Source organism: Ciona robusta, chromosome 8 (assembly GCF_009617815.1).
Source record: "Ciona robusta chromosome 8, ASM961781v2".
In the NCBI taxonomy this organism is placed as follows: Eukaryota; Metazoa; Chordata; class Ascidiacea; order Phlebobranchia; family Cionidae; genus Ciona; species Ciona robusta.
In genome coordinates, this window is record NC_143242.1 from 7,672,522 (window position 1) to 7,695,771 (window position 23,250).

Below are 23,250 nucleotides of genomic sequence, written 5' to 3' on the forward strand. Positions count from 1 at the left end.
TGTATAACAAGCAACGCTTTTGTATATACTCCACAAACGTACTTAACTAAACTATATTTTATTATAATGCGTATGTGACTAAGAAACTACCAAAACATCCTAAATCGCGTACTTAAAATATACTTCTCCAATTTTCGTTCGTTTCTATTAGCAATATACGCTTTCCCAGTCCGCACGTTTCGATCATGTTAAATCAAATGGTATCAATTTAATGAATCATAAGTGACTGCATTAGTCATACACACATATTGAACAAGGGCTCTTTTTCTCGTTTCGACTATTTTTAACCATTTAACCTCCGCATATATTCATATACACCATGATGCCGTTTTAGGCGCTCTAATGAGTGGGCTTCATGTACTATACCCTCATAACACTCTAAGCTCTTACCGTTATATTTAAATAAACAGCTAAGTAAGCTACGTTGATTGCACTTAGCCATGTTTTGTCGATTACGTCATTTGTTGTAAAACTAGAACCACTTGGCTTATGAAAGCTAAGGTGCTGGGTAAATAAATATACTACGCATAGAACAACTTTGTGACAGTAGGAAACCAAAGGCGCATTCTTTCGCAGGTTTTATATAGTGGGATGGGGAAAGACGGGATACTCTAGCACATAATATCCAAATAACCCGAACGTGTTTTAAACAATTAACAACGGTCTATGGGAGTCCTAAGGATACGGTTTTACGATTCTACGAGAAAATAGATTGAAAAGGTGTCCCATCTTCCCCCACCCTACTATAGGCCTATATTGGGTTCGAGGCTTAACGTTGCTACCATTGTAGGCATATATGTCCTTTAACAAGACACTGGACCCCAATGGCTCTAACCCAGTGATTTCTTATGGGTTTTCCAAATTGTCAGCGGGCACGAGATTACGCTACAAAACTAGCAGCGTCTTCCAGCGCAATTTTACGCCAATATTTATCGACGTAAGAGCGCGCTACATACTTTATAACGCTGTAACACCAGACGCGTTCTACGCATACCATATCACGTAAAGATAGTTTAAGTTTATAGAAAACACGTTTAGAGCAGACAGCGTGTAAGGAATTAATTACATATATGTGTATTAGCTTTTGAGATGCAGCACAATGACTTGTAATTATGTATAGTTGTAAAAGTTAAATAAACTTTTTTTTCTAAGTTTGGGTTTTTAAATGTCATTACATCAATTAAAACTGAAATTATACGCACTTAAATACCATAATGTACCATGTTATTACTTTTTTTTTATGATAATTTTGTAGGTAATACGGTTTAATTTTGGTGGTAGTAAAGAATCCTCCCCCACCTTGTTTGCAAACCACCAATCCCCAACTACTAACCCCCTAACCATCAACCTCTAACACTTTCCACCAGCCTATTCTGCTATGTATCGGAGGATTCTTCACTAGTGCCTTTATTTTAAATTAACACACAACGTTTAGTTGTAGGCCATGTAATGTTATACTGCCAATCAGCTTTAAACATTAATAAATACTCAATTCTATCTTGAAATAATAAAAAAAGGAACAAAGCAGCTGTAGTTGCCCTGCCACGGAAGGATAAATAAGTTTCATTCATTCAATCAAAATTTGATAATGAATCGTGGAGTTGGAAGAAATCTTGACATTGCTAAGCAAACTCGTTCAAGAAGCGTTTCTCCCAATCCAGGTCATGGGGAATCAAAACAGAAAGCGAATTTAAACAATAACCATTCCACAAAACCCCTTATATCAACTGGTGAACCACTTAAAAGGATTAAAAGAAATGAAACAAAATCCGCTACTGTGAAACACCCAGCTTCAATTGCAAATAAAGGAATGAAAGAACCAACTACTATCATCAGGAAATCAAAGTGAGAAATTTTAACAACTTAAATTAGTAAAGAACTAATTTAAGTACTTTATATGCTAACCACTGCCCATAACATAACATTTTTTATTTATCGTTCGAAAACTAGAGCGCAGATAATATTTAAACACCCAAGAAAAGGTAATTAACAGTGCTGAATTCACTTCCTATGCAAAACATCTAACTTTTGCATTTTTACTTGGTCTTTGGGTTTTCGCAAAAATGTCACAAAAGAGTTTATATACAACAACAAAGAGAAGGATATCTGCAGTGAATAATCTGCCCCCCTATTTCATACGCTAACTCCTAACCACTTCCTATTATACCCTTAACACTAACCCCTAAATCTTATTTTCATTCTGCCATAAGAGAATCGTACACACAGTACACTAGTACCTAATTTTTCTTTTTCAGCCTTTTGTTTACATAAAATTGACAATTTACTTTACCAGACAAATCCTCTACAAAGCACCCACCAAACTATTACTCGTATCCAACAAATGCAAATATGCAGCAGCGCTGGAGAAATCTGTCCTACCAGATGTAGTTGCCATCTTATACCATTATGACAGCAATAACTTTGATTCTTTACTTGCTCTTATTTGTGCATCGTTGCCTCCTGGACAAAAGGTTTGTTAATATGTGGTGTGCAACATTGTTTTTGTGTTATATGGCTGATAATTTAAACAACCCATAAAGAACTACTGAGTTGGACCAATCACTGTTTAGTGTCTTGCCCAAGGACACATACACCCACAATGGTAGCAGTGTTAAGTCTTAAACCTGTATCCTCTGGGCTGCAGGCAAGCGTACTCACCACTTTGCATTAGCACCAGACAAGAGAAATACTAAATTAAAAACAAATAAACAACAATATACTTTTTAAATTTAAATCAGAGATAAAAGCTTATTTTCTTTATTACAGCTTCCTATTTGAATGACATACTAGTTTTACTTTATCATAAATTTTGGGAAACATTCCTACTCCAATAATCGTGATTTATATTTATGAAGAATTTTATATTTCAGGTGAATTCTGTCGCTTTTTTAATGACCAGTAAACCAAGTGGAATGTTAATGGTTCCGTTGAATAACGGGCAAGGGAATATGGGGCCTACAAGCAAACTGACGTCAAAGTTATGGCCAGGTTTGTTTTATATTTGCTCAACTTTTATGAGTTATTAGAAGTTATAAGTTATGTGTTACTGGAAATATAGGTTATGTAGGTTAGAAGAAAGGTGCTGTGATGTAAATATTTGGTATTATGTTCAATAAGTTAAACTTTGGGGCTTTATACAACCAGCATAATAAATGAACATTTTATATGGGTAAGGTCCATGGGCCAGAGTTCACCCATTACCCCAAGCACTGGCGTAAAGTTACGGGGTTGCAGGGTTGCCTGGCAACCCTTTGATTTTCTCCATACTAATAATGCGTAAGGAATTACGTTCGACCAAACGAAGACGCCATTATTACTGCGAACAAACTTCGTTTACGTTCGTTAAAATATGTCAATACCGATGCGTCATTCACGACACAAATGCATTCAACTGGTATTTAAACTCTTGTTTGCTAAATAATTCACGTGTGAATCGCTATTGTGACGTCAGTAATCAACGTGTGAATCGCTATTGTGACGTCAGTAATCAACGTGTGAATCGCTATTATGTCGTAATCAATTGCCAGGTTCAAACAACCGCTATTATGATGCAATGAATCCACGTGTGAATCCCTACTCCTTCGTAATAAATATGCTGCTTGCCTGAGGAAAACATTGCATATAAATATAAAGCAGTGTTGGAAACGTTTTACGCCTATGACCCCAAGTCCCAACACATTAAAAATCATAGAAAGTTAAAGTTTAAGCTACTACAAAGCTATAATGTTAAATTTAAAATAACAGCTTCTGTACTTAGCATTTTTGTAATGTTCAGTATTTCTCATCTAATAATTTCTAATAAAGTTCTAAATCTTGAAGACCCCTAAGCACTAAAATAATAAGGGGCATAGCCGCATAAACAGATACAAGCCAGCATAATTTACCTCTTATTTTAACAGGGAAGTTCTTCAAGGCTTTATTTGAAAGATTTGTGAATGTGAATGCAAAGAATTGTCGGCTGGATCTTGTAGCAGTTGGAAATCAAAACCAAACCTTCATTCCCCAACTTGAACAAATAATTGGTGAGAAAATATGTGTGTACCAGGATCATTGCACCATAAAGCTTATATAATATATATGAAAAAGAGTAATTTATTTATCCTTGCACGGCAGGGCAATGACAATCGTTTTTACACTAGTGTTCTGTTTCATACACCTGGTGCCCGCTTACAAGTTACCACAAATGTAACTTGTCTATCATCGCATTGCAGGGCAACGACAGTCGCTTTTACACTATCGTTTTATTGCATACACCTCCTGCCACTTACCAGTTCCCACGTATGTAACTTTGTAGGTGAATCTATTCTAAGTTGGTGAGGTCTTTATTAAGGACCTGGGGTTTAGGCCCAAAATGTACCTTTACCTTTATAGTGATATAACCGTATCTACAGGAGCCCCTGTGTTTATATCAAATGAGATGCTTGGTATGGACACCATACTAGATGTGGGAGATGGTAAACAAACTGTTGGTGAATTTTACTTTAAATCTGACAAGCTGCGTTCATTCAACAACGGGTCGTATCAAACAATCGATTTGTTCGAAAAAATAAGAATGGTTGGAAAAGGTGGGAGGTTGTTCTTATCTTTGTCCGGCTAACACTTTCTGTTTCATTTTAAACTGTGAATGAATGAGTATAAATGTATCTTGTTTATCCTCGCATGGCGGGGCAACGGCAGTCGTTATAACACGTGGTTCTGTTTCGTACACCTCGTGCCTGCTTACAAGTTGCCACCTATGTAACTTTGTGGCATTGTGGGTGATTGTTTTTATGTACGACAGACAATTTGAACAACCCATTAGTAACCACTTGGTTGGAGCCAGCTTTCCCAAGTCTTGCCCAAGGACACATACGCCCACAATGGTAGTAACCACGATCTTCGAACTCTGTTAAAAAGTCTTACACTATATACACATATTAATGGTCTTATTAACACATTTCACCATCCAGGAGCATTTGGTACAGCTGTTTTATACAAGAAGAAAGATGATAACTCACTTGTTGTTTTAAAAGAAATAAATATGAGTGAACTGAACAGTCAGGAGCGACAAATGGCAATGAACGAAGTAAGTAATATCACTTTTTGGGTTAATGTATATATATTAATTATAGGGTTACCTATAAAAGCTGCCATAAGCATGAATAGGAAAGCAATAAACTGCTTCGCTTTTATCAGGCTAATGTAGAAAATCATAGCAACACAACCCTGTTTTATTTTAAATAAAGTTATATTGCTAATGTAATACGTTACACCTGCAATTTTACCTTACAATAAGGTTGATTTTAAATATGGCCTTTAGATGCGGCCTTTACATTTGGCCTTTAAATATAGGCCTAATCTTTAAATATGGCTTTTACATTTGGCTTTTAGATACGGTCTTTAGATAGAACCTTTACATTTGGCCTTTAGATACGGCCTTTAGATATGGCCTTTAGATATGGCTTTTATATTTTGCCTTTAGATATGACCTTCAGATATAGCCTTAACATTTGGCCTTTAAATTTGGCCTTTAGATCGTACTTTTATGTTGGCCTTAGATATGGCCTTTAGATACACCCTTTAGATATGGCCTTTGGACATGGCCTTTAGATATGGCCTTTGGACATGGCCTTTAGATCCGACTTTACATTTGGCCTTTAGATACGGCCTTTAGATATGGCCTTTATATTAACATGTAGGGTGCTACTGCATGGGCCTAGCCACATATAAAGTTCTACAATGAAGTTTACCTATATTGTATTTCACAACAGACGCGTGTACTAGCCATGTTAAATCACCCCAACATAATATGTTACTATGATACATTTGAAGACAATGGGGTCTTAATGATTGAAATGGAATACGCTGATGATGGGACTTTAGCGCAATTCCTCGCTAAATCTGTAAGTATTTTGTAGATATCATATATTGTAGTAAACATTTGTTAAAAGATTTCTTATTAAAACTGTATATAATTAATAAATTTAATGAAACATTGAGTATAAAGTGCTTGAAATTTGGTATATGATTGGAAATTATTTGTAAACACATACAATTAGTGAAGAAATCTTTTTATCATGATATAACTGAATGAATGAATGAATGTAACTTACTTTATCCTCGCGTGGAAACTAAACAATAAAGCATGGAATAATTAAAACGAGTATCAGAATGTAAAAGTTATTTTTTAGAGTTACATGCAATGTTTATTTTACATTGTGCGTACCAGGCTTTAGACATTATCCTAACTTATGTATTAGATTAAAAGTTATTTAATTTCTGCATCAGGGAGCCTCCATAATATGCCATGTGTTAATATGATACCTAACACAAGTTATGTTATGTTTACCAAGTGTTCCAAGTACGAGTGTGTTGTTATAACATCCCACTTACACCACTGTCTATTGTTCAACACTTCTATAAAAAGTGAACCACAGAGAAAACAGTGTTTCCTGTTATTTTTTCATTTCTAAAAACCGTAAAAAATAAAAATTTAAAATAAAAAATAAATTTGGAAACACTAAAATTTCAAAAATATTTTTTTTTAAATATTAAAACATACGGAAAATAATTGAAATAACTATCTGGTGGTTTTTGCGGCTACTTCAGTAGTAAATCTGTTAAAGTCTAACTATCCCTGATCCTTATTGAAACATTTTTGCTTGTAGGAATCTGCTATTGAAGAAAAGAAGATATTTTCCATGTTTTCGCAAATTGTGTCGGGCCTAGCTCATATGCATGACCAGAAAGTTCTACATAGAGATCTTAAAACTGCAAATATTTTCCTCACAAAAGAGGGAGTTGTGAAGATCGGAGATTTTGGTGTTTCTAAAGTTATCTCTTCAAGGATTGCAGCAAATACTGTTTTAGGTTGGTATATAGGCTAACTAACTTATTTATAATTGCATGTGTTATGTATGTATTTATATATATATATATATGTGTGTATATGTATGTGTGTGTTTTATCTGTTAACTGTTATGCACTTGAACATTTAATAAAATCTGGGGTGACATTGTAAAAATACAGTTACACTCATAGTTATCAAACATAGGAAACCTCATTAATTAATGTGGTGAATGCAATATACTTTGGCTCTGCTTGTTTGTATAGACACCTAACAGCAGGGTAAAATCTAGGGTGACATTGTTAAAATACAGTTACACCCATAGTTGTCAAACATAGGGAACCTCATTGATTAATGTGGTGAATGCAATATACTTTGGCTCTGCTTGTTTGTATAGACACCTAACAGCAGGGTAAAATCTGGGGTGACATTGTTAAAATACAGTTACACCCATAGTTGTCAAACATAGGGAACCTCATTAATTAATGTGGTGAATGCAATATACTTTGGCTCTGCTTGTTTGTATAAACATATATTGCATACTAATGTTAGTATACAGACAAACATTGCATATTATTGTTAGTGTCATGAAGAAGTACCTATGTTTTACATTAAAAAGCTAACCCTTAAACTCAAGATTATGAATGAGGTGTAAATACAATATGTTTTCTGCTTTTATTATATAGGCTTAATTGTAAACATACAGCAGGCACCCTGTAATAATGGTTACTATGTTTGATGTTATAAACATATATATAAGTTTTATAATAACCAGCCTACACCAGCAGCAAGGCTTTATCTTTACCACTTTATCTAATCTTTGTAAACAACACCAGGCACCCCGTATTACATTTCACCTGAGATATGTGAGGGAAAGTCCTATGACGAGAAATCCGACATCTGGGCGCTTGGTTGTATACTATATGAAATGGTTACACGACAACGAACCTTTGAAGGGACTAACCTCCCTGCTCTAGTTAACAAGATAATGCAAGGGAGCATCCCTCCGATAAGGGGTGATTACTCCAATGATATCCGTAGACTTATAAAAGACATGCTGCAGAAAGATCCAGAGTAAGTTTGGACTTTGTACATAAAGCTTATACATTATACATGTTGTATATTGTGGTTTATTCATCCGCACGCGACCATATAATAGGCTTATCACTTTGCAAATATAAGACCCTTCATTTTTACCATTATTAAAGTGGTAAATAAGAAATTTGAATATTGTTTTTTTCCACCTAACATAAATTTATATTTATCTCTTTAAATACTGTAACAAAAATCAGATTAAAATATTAAAATATTCCTCCTTTTTTAAGTCCATTTTTAATAAATACATACGTTTTTCACAGTCTAAATTTATTGTGTGTTTTGCAGCCTAAATGTACAACATATATATATATGTTATGTAGTATATATAACATAATATAATGTATTTTTGGTCTAAATTTAATGTTTGTATTTTCAGTCTAAATTTAATGTTTGTATTTTCAGTCTAAATTTAATGTTTGTATTTTCAGTCTAAATTTAATATGTGTATTTTCAGTCTAAATTTAATATATATATATGTTATGCGTGTATAATTTAATGTGTATTTTTCAGCTTACGGCCAACAGCAAGTGTATTAGAAAGTGAACGAATGCCGGAACTTCTCGTGAAGCATGGTTGTAGTGAAAGGAATCATATGATTACAACATCACGTGAATCTAATGATAGAAGAAACCATGAAACCACGAGATCTGTGCTGTATCTTTACAATACATTCGACATGCACCTTACACCTATCGAAGGACTCCCTTCAAAAGTTAAAATTAGACAGGTGAATGAATGTAATTTATTTTATAATGGCGTGGCTGGAAAATGACAGTCGTTATAACACGGGTGTTCTGTTTCATACACCTCGTGCCAGCTTACGAGTTACCACATATGTAACTTATTTACCCTCACATGGCGGGGCAACGACAGTCGTTATAACACGGGTGTTCTGTTTCATATACCTTGTGCCAGCTTACAAGTTAAATATGTTACTTTGTAGGTGATTATTTTTTTTTTTTTATGTGTGGCAGATAACTCCACATGTAAGTTATAATTTCGTATTATCCACACAAGTGCTTTGATTTAATTTGAATAAAGGACTAATGTTGCTATTTATTCAAACTATATATATAATAGAATACTGCTTGTTGGAGTTGAGTTTTGTCCATTAAGTTTTACCTGATCCTGACAGTATTTGGTTACGAGAATCGTCCAACTTCATGAGCATTAGATTAGAACTCATTATACTTCCAATGCTTTGTAATGTAGGATAACCTTTACCCAACAATAGCACAAGTGTTATACCAAATTGAAATGACCCCATAATTACTCAGTAATAATAATGTTCAACTCTGGCACGAACCTTAGGTTCCATGGCGTGCCTCACTGTAGGACCTCACCTATATAGAATAGAATAAAATATCACAATAGAACAGGAACGCCCCAAAATTTTCACAACTATTTTTCCACCTTGCATTTAAAAGAATGAAAGTTTTGATATTAATAGATTGCTACCTGTGTATTAAACCTCAGGTTTTAGCTTTTCAAAATCAAGTAACAAATTGAAACTGCACCAAAATATCAATGAAATTTTCCTGTTGCATTTAAAAATACAGTATTTTTAAAAAACAAATGCTTTAAAAAACGCCATGACTTTGTCACCGATATTTAAAATTCAAATTTGTTCCTGTTGCATTTAAATATACATTATTCTTCAAAAACAAATGTTTTTTTTATGAAACTTCCCTAAAATGTCAGTGAATTTTTTTCCTATTTCTTTTAAATATACAGTATTTTTTTATAAACCAATGTTTTATTCACCTCCAGGTTGCTGTAGGAACCAACCATGTAGTTGTCGTTACCACAGAAAGAGTTGTTTATTCTTGGGGTGAGAATGCATACGGACAACTTGGTCACGGACATCTTGAACCGGTTGCAAAACCCCACGTCATAGAGGCCTTGAAAGGAAAACCAATCACAACGTAAGTTATGTTTATATCTGACTGGTCTCTTTCTCAGGATTTTTGACTTGATGTTGTCCTACTACTGTTATATTTTACGTTGGTGTTAAATGAGATTTAATCCAGAGTTGGCTAAGTATCAAAAATTGTATATCCATACTCTATTCTATATGGGTGAGGTCCTACAGTGAGGAATGTCATGGGACCTGGGATTTAGGCCAGAGTTGGCCCATTACCCCAACATTGTATATGCACATTCTATTCTATATGGGTGAGATCCTACAGTGAGGCATGACATGGCACCTGGGATTTAGGCCAGAGTTGGCCCATTACCCCAACATTGTATATGCACATTCTGTTATATATGGGTGAGGTCCTACAGTGAGGTATGCCATGGGACCTGTATATGCAAAACATTATATATGCACATTTTATTCCATATGGGTGAGGTTCTATAGCATGGCATGCAATGGCACCTAGAGTTGGGCCATAGTTGGCTCATTACCAAAATAGTCTTGACATGCATAAAGCAGCAAATAGTGCACAGAATACGAAATAACATAAGATCGCCCGATTTTGACTTAACCACAAACATTGATGTACTATCCAAATACACTGTAATTGTACCTTCACATCTCCCACATCCATTCTGCCTTTGTTCGTTTGCAAACATTTCTGACTTTAGCAAACACATTTATCACGAATGTCACTTAACGTTCAATCTATTCACAAATACCAATTTGTTCTGAGCAAATATGACATTTATCACCGCAGTAAATTTCCCTACTGCTATAATTAATTACTTGAGTGTAACATCACATTACCCACTGTATTTTATTAATGTTTAATCATTAATGGTTTAAATTTTGCATAAAATTCATTTAAGTTAGATGACTGTAACGTATTAATCCTTGTGTGACGGGTAACAACAGTCATTTTGTGCATATGTATTTAATGGTAATGTTTCTTCTTTTTTGATTCTTTATGGGTAAGGTCCTATCAAGGACCTGGAATTTAGGCCAGATTTGGCCCATTACCCCAACATCCGGGAAGCCCAGTGCCATGACACCGCATCGCAGTCAGACGCGTAATATTGGCACCATTTTTTATCCTCGTGTGCTTACGAGTTACCATACTTTTCAACTTTGTGTATGGTTTTTATTTGATATGGCTTACAATTTGGACAACCCATTAGTGACAGCTGGGTTGGAGTAATGTCCGGTAAGTGTCTTGCCCAAGGACGCATACGCCGATCAGTTTTAGTATCGCCGTCGAGCATCGAACCGGGGTGAATATACATGACACATAATCTTCATTTTTAAACATTTCGATTTAAAACTAAATCCAAGTTTAGTTTTATTTACATTTTATTAGACACAGTCTATATATATATATAACACAATAATCATTTTTAAGCGCGTTTTTTTTTAAACTAAATTTTTATATTTCATTCAATAGTACGAGTTGTGGGTCAAATTTTAGCGTGTTTGTAACGGACAACGGCATCTTACTAACTTGTGGTGATGGTAGCCAAGGATGTTTGGGTCAAGGCAACTTAAGCAGCACCACACGACCAAGCATGGTGGAACCGCTGTTGTCGGTGGATGTATCTACTGTTGCATGCGGAGACGCCCACGTGGTGGCGCTAAGTAGTGAGGGAGAGGTGGGTCACGGGTGGTTTATATATATATGTTTTTTGATTTTTTATGGTTGAGGTCCTTGTCAAGGGCTTGGAATTTAGGCCAGATTTGGCCCATTACCCCAACCCGCGGAAGCCCATGTAAGTCCTTTGTGCAACAAGGTATCGCAGTCAGATGTATATTTTTCGCACCATGTGGCATAGATATAGTAGGGTGGAAGAAGATAGCACACCGTTTCACTCTATTTACTTGTCCCATTTAGTAGTTATCAAAAAACACTTAAAGAATTGTAAAACTGTATCCCGACGACTCCCATAGACCGTTGTTAATTGTTTAAAACACGATCCGGATATTTGAATATTATGTGATGCACAACATACAACTCATACTTATAAACTCAATCTCAATGTTTCCTGGGTGGTTACAAGTTCTGTATCCAACTTTATACAAGCAAAGTTTTACTACATTTTGCCTACGACATATAGAGGGCAAAATAGCATTCTTAATGAATACTTATAACCATAAACCAAGCCCATGCATTGTGATGCTTATGTGTAGTAGAATGGGGAAGATGGGACATCTTTAGTACATAATATCTTAATATTCTGATCAGGTTTTAAACAATTAACAACGGACTATGGGATTCGTGAGGATACGGTTTTATAATTGTTTGAATTTTCTTTGTTTACTACTAAATGGGGCGAAAAAATAGAATGAAAAGGTGTCCCATCTTCCCCCACCCTGTCATATATACTTAATACCTTCACTAATCACTAGATATACGCATGGGGGTGCGGGAGTCAGGGGCGACTTGGTACGGGCCATGATGATCATTGTATTGAACCACATAGAGTTGCAATCAACCAAGCTATAAGAGACGTAAGATGCGGGCATGATGGGACGATGTTCATAACAGGTGGGAAGGTGTTGAGATGAAGATTATGGTTTTATGTGTTGAATAAATGAATGTATGTAACTTGTTTATTCTCGCGTGGTGGGGCAATGACAGTCGTTATAACACGGGTGTTTTGTTTCATGCCTGCTTATGAGTTGCCACGTATGTAACTTACTTTATTCTTGAATGACGGGCAAAGACAGTCGTTATAAAACATTGGTGTTTTGTTTCATTCGTGCCTGCTTATGAGTTGCCACGTATGTAACTTACTTTATCCTCGCATGGTGGGGCAAAGACAGTTGTTATAACATGGTGTTTTGTTTCATTCTTGCCTGCTTATGAGTTGCCACGTTTATTACTTGGTGGGATTGTTTTTGTCCGCCTTTTTTCTACTAGGTTTTAACAATAAACCTATATAAAAAACTGATTTGTTTTTCATACTTACAATTTGTTGTAAGAAAAGTAGTGCATTTAGCAAGTAGATTGGTACAAGTGCAGGACTACTGAAAGTGCTATAAAGATTAGGAATATTGGTGATGTATGCTTTAGTTCGTACTTACATAAGCTTTACCTTACCACAGATGTTGGTACATTACTTGCATGTGGAAACAACCAATACAATAAACTTGGATTGAATGAGAGAACTGGTTTTATCATGATGTTTAACAACAGGTTGAAAAAGGTTGGTAAACATGAATGTATGTAACTTGTTTATCCGTGGTGGCCGGAAAACAACAGTCGTTATAACAAGGTTGTTCTGTTGCATACACCTTGTACCTGCTTACGAGTTACCACGTATGTTTATCCTCACGTAAAGGGCCAGTGACAGGCGTTATAACAAGGTTGTTCTTTTTTCTACACCTCGTACCTGCTTGCAAGTTACCACGTATGTTACTTGTTTATTCTTACGTAACGGGCCAACAACAGTCGTTATAACATAAGTGTTCTGTTTCATACACCTCGCACTTAATTATAATATCTTAAACATCTACCACTGGACCTAAGATTTAGGCCAGAGTCGGCTCAATAAAAGGCAGATAGTTATATGAATATTTCTATAAAACCACCAAAATTATTGGTTGTAATGTTTACTGATTAATGCAGTGTAGAAAGTTCTAGGGTAAGCTTGCCCACCGAGCCACCCTAGGTTTGGTGCCTGTGGTCATATCTCACTGCTTCTGTTTAATAGATTCTGTTGGCCCAATTTATGCTGACGCTAATATTGGTTTGGTGTCAAAGAAACTACTTACCAAACACCTTAATGTTTGCCAATGTAAATCCTAACGTCTTGGCTTTTGTACTCTGGCCTGAGGGGCACCGATTTAAGGGTGTTTGGGGTGCACCTGTTCCCCTATTTATACAAACCATCCATTCAATTTAATGACAATTGTGTATATGGACTGTTGGCTGTTATATTTATACTGAAACTAAAAAAACGTGTTTTAAAAAACCAGTAATCAAGTTTTTAAAAAAAAAACGCGCACTGTAAGTCTGAAAATTTAACATAACTTTTAACAAGTAAAATAGAAAAACATGACATGAATTTAATTCTGTTAACGAACTTTATAATATCCATTACTTCCCACAGACTGAAGTGGAATGCAGGAAAACACCGACGGTTGTTAAATCTATCAAAGGAGTTGTAGACGTGGCCTTGGGACGACATCATACGACGGTGCTCACCGAATCCAACCAAGTATTAATGCTTGGAAGGTGGGTGTGGAACTATATGGAAATACCATTATGTATATAAACATAAATACGTATATATACTTAGATAAACCTGCCTATATATATATGTTTGTAAACATGTAGAAACTAGTTGAAAAATACCAGTGTATCTATAATTAATATATTATATAATTAATATATAGTGTATCTATAATAAATATATTTATATTTGCAAACATCTGGAAACTAGATAAAAAATATCGACTTTTGGGTGTTTATAACCAGGCCTTTATGTGGGTTATTTTTGTATAACAGTACCTTTATTGATTCCTTTTTTGTTTGTTTTATTTGATTCTGCATGTGTAAGAATTACCCAACGGCACCTAAAATGACACAATGCATTAGTGACCACTGGGTTGTAGCAATGTTCGTTAAGTGTCTTGACCAAGGGTACTTGCACATATCGGTAGTTACTTTGGTTGTGATGCAAACCTCACCACTGAGCCAAAGTGATTGTGTCTTTATATATACAAACAATTATATCAATATTATACAACCTTATATCTTTATATATAAATCATAGATGACCATTATTTGTTTATATTTACGAACATAACTTTATCCTCAGCAACAAGGAAGGCCAGATGGGAACTGGAGACAACAAACTCAGGACTTCTCCTTATTTAGTGAAATGTATTAAAGATTATGATGTTATGGTTAGTACTTACATATTGGTGTAAATATTCCTGTGTTCTATATGGGTGAGGTCCTACAGTGAGGCACGCCATGGGATCTGGGATTAGACCAGAGTTGGTCCATTACCCCAACATTGTATATGCACATTCTATTCTAAATGGGTGAGGTTCTACAGTGAGGCACACCATGGGACCTGGGATTAGACCAGAGTTGGTCCATTACCCCAACATTGTATATGCACATTCTATTCTAAATGGGTGAGGTTCTACAGTGAGGCACACCATGGGACCTGGGATTTAGACCAGAGTTGGCCCATTACCCCAACATTGTATATGCACATTCTATATGGGTGGGGTCCCACAGCGAGGCACACCATGGGATCTGGGATTTGGACCAAAGTTGTCTATTACCCCAACATTGTATTTGCACATTCTATTCTATATGGGTGAAGTCCTACAGTGAGGCACGTCATGGGACTTAAATCAAATTTGGCCCATAACCCCAAATAGATATTATTCTATTCTATAGGTTATGACTGCAACTCACTTTCAGGTTACAGCCGATAAGTTGAAAAGTGGTATATTACCCCTTGATATGCGTTTGCTCCACTATCTTCTTTAATATTTAATAAAGTGTGACTCACTTCAACCAATACATATCAATAATAGATTTTAATAAACTAGAATACATGTAAACTATTGGTATGCTGGTACTGCTACAGGCCATAATGCAATATAAGTGCTTTGGTATAAAAACAGTAATTCATCTGAGGGCCAGTTTGTAACACCAGGACAAATAAATTACATTCTAAAAGTAATTGTAAACTTTTGGTATTCTGGTAATGTAGTAACTGCTAATGACAGGTCTCATGCAATGTTGGCCTCATTTTGCTCTTCTGGTCCAAAAACATTAATTCATATTGATTATTATTTTTAATAAAGTAGAACGTATACTAGTGTGCATAGTGCAACAGTATGTTTTAACACCCCAGTGGTGTAAACTACATCCTGTAACCTGTATAATGTAAATCACTGCTATTCAATTATGAATAGAAAGCAGAAGTAACAGAATACCGATGGTCAATTATAAACGTACATTATCTTATCTCTAATAAGCCGGCACGAGGTGTATGAAACAGAACATCCGTGTTATAACAACTGTTGTTTTCCGGCCAAGTGATGATAAATAAGTTACATACATGGTAACTTGTAAGCGGACACGAGGTGTATGAAACAGAACACCCATGTTATAAAGACTGTCGTTTTTCCGGCCACACGAGGATAAATAAGTTACATTTATTCATATCTCCCAGGTTGTGGCATGCGGAAACACATACACTGCAGTTGGTACCTCCAATAACATAGTATTATACTGGGGGAGCAGATTTGGACCGCTTGACATGACATCGCAGGGATTGTTGCAACCTCCATCTAAGAAGGCACATCATAGGAATATGAGCAGTACGAGTACACTCAGTATTAAAAGCATGTCAAGGTGGGAATATGGTACAGTGGGGCTGGGGAAGATGGGACACCTTTTCATTTTATTTTGTCGTCCCATTTGGTGGTAAACAAAGAATATTCAAAGAAATTATAAAACTGTATTCTCACGATTTCCAAATAGACCGTTGTTAGTTGTTTAAAAAATAATCAGGATTTTTGGATATTATGTGCTAAAGGTGTCCCATCTTCTCCCACCCTACTATATAATACTATATAATAATACCTTTTCTATATGGGTGATGTTCTGTGGCGTGGCATGCCATGGGTCCTAGAATTTAGGCCAGGTTTGGCCCATTGTCCTCATGATATTATTGCTGTTTTATTTGCTATTCTACTAAAATATAATGTGTTTAAACCTTAAATATTACAAACTCTTTGCAACAGATGTAACATTTTATGTCCCTCTATCATTTTATAAAAGTGTTCAAGATTTTCATTATTTTCATTAAATTTTTAATGATTGGTATTTACATAAATTTTAAAGTTCCATATATTTTTAGTTGTTGTTAGGTTCGGGTAAGATACGTTTTTTCATTATTTTCATTAATTATTTCATTGATTAGTATTTACATTAATTTTAAAAGATATATTTATATTCAGTTGCCAGCCAGATTCAACATCTGAATGCATAAGCCTCTCACCAAGTCTACAGGATCTTAACATGGCCGGTGGGTCCATAGTTATAAATAAACTCACTTCAGTATTTTCATATAAGTTTTCCAGCTTAATTTTGAAGCATGAACCAAGTACTAATACATGATTCCCCCATAACCAAAGTAATGAATCTGTTTTGTAAATGGTAACTGTTGCATTGATTTTTATACTTGGTATACAAATGGTATACAAATAGTCCTTGCTGAATCTAAATTTCCAATTTTTTTTAGAGATATAACAGATTTTGCAGTTTGAACCAGTGTGTTGTTAATTTTCGGTTTCCCTTTCATGCGTTATTACAATTGACTAACTTGACCTATTATAGTTGGGTGGGGGAAGATGGGACACATTTTCATTTTCTCGTCCTATTTGGTAGTAAGCAAATAACATTTAAAGAAATATAAAACCGTATCCTCACTACTCCCATAGAACGTTGTTAATTGTTTAAAACACGATAAGGATATTTAGATATTATGTGATAAAGCTGTCCCGTCTTCCTCCATCCTACTATGTGTGTGTATTTTTCCCGAGTATTCATACAAAACCTACTATATATCACATATCATTTCTATGTTTGAACTCACATGTTCTTTCTCTCATCCATTCTAACACTTACAGATTCCATAGACTTGGAAAACCATGCGATTCAAACAAACAACAATAAAGACTCGAGGTTGCCAGGCACCATACTAGCACCAGTTCCTATACTTAATATACAGTAAGTTACATAGATGGTTTAAACTATTAAACATAACATTTATGTTTTAAATACCTGGTTGAAGTCCTATAACATGGTATGCCATGGGAGATTTAGGTCAGAGTTGTCCCATTTCCCGGACACCCAGGATGCTACAACCCTTTAGTGACCACTGGGTTGGAACAACGTTCGTTAAATGTCTTGTCCAAGGACATATTCACTTATCACTTCAACAGTTTGAGTTTTAAGCATCAAATCTAAAATCATTTAGTAACAATGCAAATGCCTAACCACTAAGCCACAATGCCAGATTTTTTACTTCTTCTGTCTGAAATTGCTTTGTGTGAAACCATTGTCTATTAAAAATAAAACTAAATACTAAATTTCCCTCACTATTCCGACACCACCATGATCTTTACCATGTTTTTTACTGCAATTAAATGTTCATCTTACATCCGCAGAGGAGGACAGGAGTCCCAAGAAGAGCTCGCTCTCTTCCTTGAGAATCTGATCCCATATCGTGAGAACCTCTTCGTCCTCGTAGAGACGAACGCTCCCGTTGCTCCGTCAGAGAAGAGGAGGAAGTCCATGAAGACGAGGAGTACAATGCATAGTTTAAAGGTGGGTTGGGGTGTTTAACTTTGGTATATACCACATGGTAGGGTGGTTGTGTGTGGTATATAGCAATAACAGTCTATAAACACACGAAGTACCATGCATAGTTTAAAGTTTGGGATGAGTAATATGACTTTTTTTAAACTTTTACCACATAATAGCAGGGGTTGTGTTATATATGACAATAAAAGTCCATGAAGACGCGGAATACCATGCATAGTTTAAAGGTTGGGTTTAATACATATCTCATTTATCCTCATGCGGCTGAGGTCGTGTGAAACGGGGGAACATTTTTGTGACTAATAATTCAATTGGATGAACTGATAGGATTCAACACTACAAGCAGAGCTACATTGCTTGAAATGTAGATCGCTGTATCCTTGCATGGCTTTCATTTTAACACGGGTGTTCTGTTTCATACACCTTGGGTCCCGCTTACAAGTTACCACGTATGTAACTTTGTAGGTGATTGTATTTTTGGATTATTTTATTTTGGTTTAATTGTATAACCTATAATTTCTCTTTAATATACATATAAAACCACACCCCCACTACCAGGTCCCCCAGTTCCACCACTCACAAAGTAGCAACGACGAAGATTACGTGAGTAGTTCCGATACTTCCGAGTTAGATGTCACGCCCCATTGGTTGAGGGAAGAACTTGAAAACGCTGTCGTCATCCAACAGGTTTGTTTAACCATGTTAAGTTATTTATTGCCGTAAGCAGTGGCGCAGCCAAGGGGGTGCGTCGCTCAAGGGTAAGAATTTAAGGCCAGAGTTGGCATATTACCCCAACACCTAGGATGCTACAACCCATTAGTGACCACTGGGTTGGAGAAATTTTGTTCGCCGAACATTTTTAAAGCAAAGGGGTGGCAGAAACACACAATCCTATGAAACAAGTTTTACCTGTTGCTGTAATTGATATTTGTTTTCAGTCCAAGATAAATTCAAAGACAGCGAACAAGGAACAGAAGTCCAAGGGCAAAGATGGGTAAGAAGGATGTTTTTATAATTGCTTACAATGAGGTTTCTCTATTTTATTACTATTTCGTATATAGTTTATATATCTTTTATTGTACAATTGGCTGTACTTGATTTTTGTTGGTTAAGTTTTCAAAGAACCAGATCCTTAAGAGCAACGCCGTTAAAATATGCCCTCTAGTGTGGATATTTATCTTATATAACCTGACATCAGCCATACAGCGAGCATAATATGGATAGCATAAAGGAGAAAGCATTGGTTAAAAGTATGGCTGAAGAGATATAAGAAGCAACTCGCAGTAGTTTGCAAATATGGGTGTAATATACATTGTAATATTTATACAACTTTTTCAAGCGATTTAATATTAATGAATTTTTTTAGATGGAAAAGTGGAAACTCCACCCCAAGAAGAAGTCCTACCAATAATTACCGAATACACCCGATGTAAGTTATGGTTGCTTTACTATGGTCATGTGTGATGTGCTTTTTATTATTCCTTGTTTGTAGCTTAGTATGAATCCGTTTAATTTAACCTTTAAGTTTGTGCTTCCAAGACTGTTCTACAACAGCTGTCATATATATGTTTGTATCAACAGTGAGCGCCAGAAACTTAACTCAGCAAAGTCGGATTCCTCGTCTGATTCGTCGCATATCAAGTCATCTGTTACATCAGTAAGTAGATTGTGGTGTCATTATTGAATGAATGTAACTTATTTATCCCCGAGTGGTCGGAAAACGACAGTCGTAATAACACGGGTGTTCTGTTTCATACACCTCGTGCCAGCTTACAAGTTACCAAGTATGTAACTTATTTATCCTCGCATGGCAGGGCAACGACAGTCTTAATAACACGGGTGTTCTGTTTCATACACCTCGTGCCCGCTTACAAGTTACCACGTATGTAACTTTGTAGATAATATTAAATGAATGGAACTATTTGTCCCCTCATACCACGGTAATGACAGTCTTTATATTCTGTTGTTGTTGTTATTAAGTATTGTATAAGTGTTTGTCTGTTAAATGTAAATTCTATCTTGATGTAATGTCTCTAGTATTGCAGACAATAAATAGTAAATGCAATAAAAATACTTTATTATTTATATTTCCTTTGCCCACCAAAATAGCCATTTTCTATATGTTACTCTACAGTCGTCAAAACGACGGGAAACAAATGGAACGGGCACACGAGGGCGATCAAGAGAGGCGTCACCTCGACCGAACAAATCAATGAAGAATCCATATATGGGGAGGAATCGATGTAAGTTGGTTGTTTATCACGCACAACAAAGCCAGGATATAGATTGGTTGGTTAGCATATGGAATAATGGTGTATACATGTGCCCCCATATCGTTATAACAGTAGGTGTGTCTTTGGGCAAGACCATCGTTTGTATAATGTGTTTTCCTTGCCTGTTTTGTGTGCATTTTCTTTACAGTGTTCATTTTAAGTTCTGTCATCACTGAAGATGGTTTTAGTTTTAAACCAAAGCAACAATTTTGTAAAAGTGTAATATGTATATTGTCTGTATTGAAAAATTTTTATTATCAAAAAGTTTTAAATTCCAATTTGATGCGATAATACATTGCAGTCTTAATTCTTTACTTATTCAACGCATGGAAATCTTATAATCATTTCAGTAAAAACACTATATTCCAGCACCTAATCGCCCGATCCAAAGTCGTTCACCAGCGAGAAGTCCGATAAAGCTCGCGAAGGAGGTTGAAAGGTGGGTTATTGTGTTTATAGTTGTGTTCATGAGTTAAGGTGGTTGCCTCTAGACCAGAGGGTATGCGTTCAAGGCTTGATGCTGCTACTATTGTGGGCGTGTGTATTCTTAAGCAGGACAATAGCTGCGAATAAATTGTTGGCCATACAGAAAAATAATAATCAACCACAAAGTTACATACGTGGTAACTCGTGAGCGGGCACGAGGTGCATAAAACAGAACACCTGTGTTATAACGACTATTGTTTGCCCGCTATATGAGGATAAGCAAGTTACATTCATTCATTTTGAATACCTGTACTGTGTTGTCTTATAAACAAATCAAAACTTGAAACTTTCTACCATTTAGATTATCAATGGAAAAGAAATCCACTCAAAAAGAGTTTGAAAAACTGAGAGAAGAGCATGCTAGTATGTTGCGTTCAATACAAGAGACTTATGAGAAGGAGAGAATGCAACAAGAGGAACAAATATTGAAGTTGAAAGAACAACTACACAGCATTGAACAAAAACAGGTATGTAACTTTGTGGGTGAATAAGTTTTGCAATTTGAAGACCATGCCATCCTGGTGTTAAAGACAGAGGACACCATTGTATAAGCTTACTGGGATATATTTAGACAGTAAATTTTTAAAGACAGTTTTGGCTTCTATGGTGTAAATACATTGTTATAATGGTGAAGCCAAAAAAAGTCAATGACATTATGTCTGATAGCAGAAGTCACACAATAAAATGGTTAGGGCAAACTAGTGTGCAAAGTAGCGATAAATATATTCATGCTAAACTGCAAAACAAAGTAGAAGCGTAGATTTCAAATTAAAGTCAGTTTCAATTATGGATAGTATTTACTGTTTAGAGCAGTTGCAGTAGTAGTTGTAAAGTTTTTGGAAAACATGGGATATTTTTATGGAAACCTGTCAATCAACTGCAACACGCTTGGTGATTCTTGCATCAACTTATAGTGTCACTACAGTGGTTTCGGAATTCTACTGTATTGGTTGAATTATGTTTAGAGTGCAAATTGGTGTTTTTTGTTGCTTGAAAAATAAAAAAGTTTAGTGTTAATAAAGTTGGGGAACTTCACCAGGTAATATTATTTCTATGAGAAGTAATTTAAAAATTGTTTCTAATTCTCACAGTTAGTAGTAACTCATAAACGGGCATGATATGTCTATAAAATAGAACACCCATGCTAGGTGAGGATATATAGGTTACATTCAATGTAATGTTGATGAATTGTACTTACTTAGGGTTCAATGTAACCTCGAAATGGTTTTTTAACGTTTTATTAAAAAAAGTTGTTAACTTTTTTTAGCATTTTCTTTTAACTTTTAAACTTCTCTTCTTCTTAAGATGGAAGTGAGACAAGATCGGCCAACCAGCAGCAAGGTTTGCACCATCCAATAAACCGTGAAGTTTTTAAACTAAAAGTTCTTGATTTGTTCAAGCCAATGCTACAAGCATAAAGCTTTTTCATTCATTCATTCATTCAATCTTAATATTTCAACCATCTTCAAATCACCAAAGCTTAAAGAAGAATGACATTCTATGCAACACTGTGTGTTCCTCTATTGAAGTATTATCCTAATGATGGGAATTCTTTTTATGCTTTTCAAGAATTCTTGAAGGGAATAACACTTCCAGCACAGTAAAACAATAAGACAATCCAGAGTACATATATAGTAGGGTGGGGGAAGATGGGACACCTTTAAGCATAAAAATCAAAATATCTTGATCGTGTTTCAAACAATTACAACGGTCTATGGGAGTCGTGAGGATACGTTTTTATAATTCTTTGAATGTTCTTTGTTCACTACCAAATGTGACAAGAAAATAGAATGAAGGTGTCCCATCTTACCCCACCCTACTACACTTAGTAGATATGACAATTACATTGTTTCTGAAAACGTCTTTGCTTTTTACTCCAACCCTTTTCAATCTGCATTTTTCAATTGATCTTTTTCTTCACTTTATTGATAAGATCGCCCTTTTTTATCTTGTTTCACTTTTTTGTGAGCAGTTTATGATTTCATTGGTAATGACGTCAATGTATTTGCACATTTTTACCTCAGTATTCATTTAGTTTATATTAAAATATGCAATGTTTTGTATTTTGTCCAATCAACTTTTACAGATTCTAATCTCTATGTCTTATGATGCAAAACAGAGAACCTGGGATTCAAGCCAGAGTCGGTCCATTACCCCAACATTGTATATGCACATTCTATTCCATATGGGTGAGGTTCTACAGTGAGGCATGTCATGGGACCTGAGATTTATACCAGAGTTGGCCCATTACCCCAACATTGTATATGCACATTCTATTCTATATGAGTGAGGT

At 35.5% G+C, this 23,250-nt stretch overlaps 1 protein-coding gene across 2 annotated transcripts; it reads left to right on the forward strand.

The window, feature by feature from the left end:
* The first annotated feature begins 937 nt into the window (after nucleotides 1-937).
* LOC149733010 (uncharacterized) lies at nucleotides 938-23,020 on the forward strand. 2 transcript variants are annotated; one of them, XM_089883338.1, is made up of 28 exons: nucleotides 938-1,845; nucleotides 2,294-2,471; nucleotides 2,871-2,988; nucleotides 3,900-4,022; nucleotides 4,392-4,565; nucleotides 4,950-5,065; nucleotides 5,751-5,882; nucleotides 6,648-6,849; nucleotides 7,663-7,900; nucleotides 8,435-8,651; nucleotides 9,695-9,849; nucleotides 11,287-11,491; nucleotides 12,246-12,384; nucleotides 12,945-13,045; nucleotides 13,952-14,076; nucleotides 14,663-14,750; nucleotides 16,043-16,224; nucleotides 16,833-16,900; nucleotides 17,505-17,604; nucleotides 18,045-18,204; nucleotides 18,757-18,885; nucleotides 19,137-19,192; nucleotides 19,565-19,627; nucleotides 19,780-19,855; nucleotides 20,333-20,441; nucleotides 20,841-20,910; nucleotides 21,259-21,424; nucleotides 22,263-23,020. In XM_089883338.1, the coding sequence occupies exons 1-28, from the start codon at nucleotides 1,589-1,591 to the stop codon at nucleotides 22,314-22,316; spliced, it is 3,801 nt and encodes a 1,266-aa protein (XP_089739464.1). In that variant the 5' UTR covers nucleotides 938-1,588; the 3' UTR covers nucleotides 22,317-23,020. The 2 variants fall into 2 exon arrangements, with proteins under 2 accessions (XP_089739464.1, XP_089739465.1); XM_089883339.1 differs by having other exon boundaries at nucleotides 17,514-17,604.
* Nucleotides 23,021-23,250: the final 230 nt, after the last annotated feature.

Excerpts from the sequence above, each read along its gene's own strand:
- LOC149733010 (XM_089883338.1), top strand. The coding sequence starts at position 1,589 with ATGAATCGTGGAGTTGGAAGAAATCTTGACATTGCTAAGCAAACTCGT. Across the intron at positions 16,225-16,832 it reads AGTATTAAAAGCATGTCAAG|TTGCCAGCCAGATTCAACAT; the intron begins GTGGGAATATGG and ends ATTTATATTCAG. Across the intron at positions 16,901-17,504 it reads ACAGGATCTTAACATGGCCG|ATTCCATAGACTTGGAAAAC; the intron begins GTGGGTCCATAG and ends TAACACTTACAG.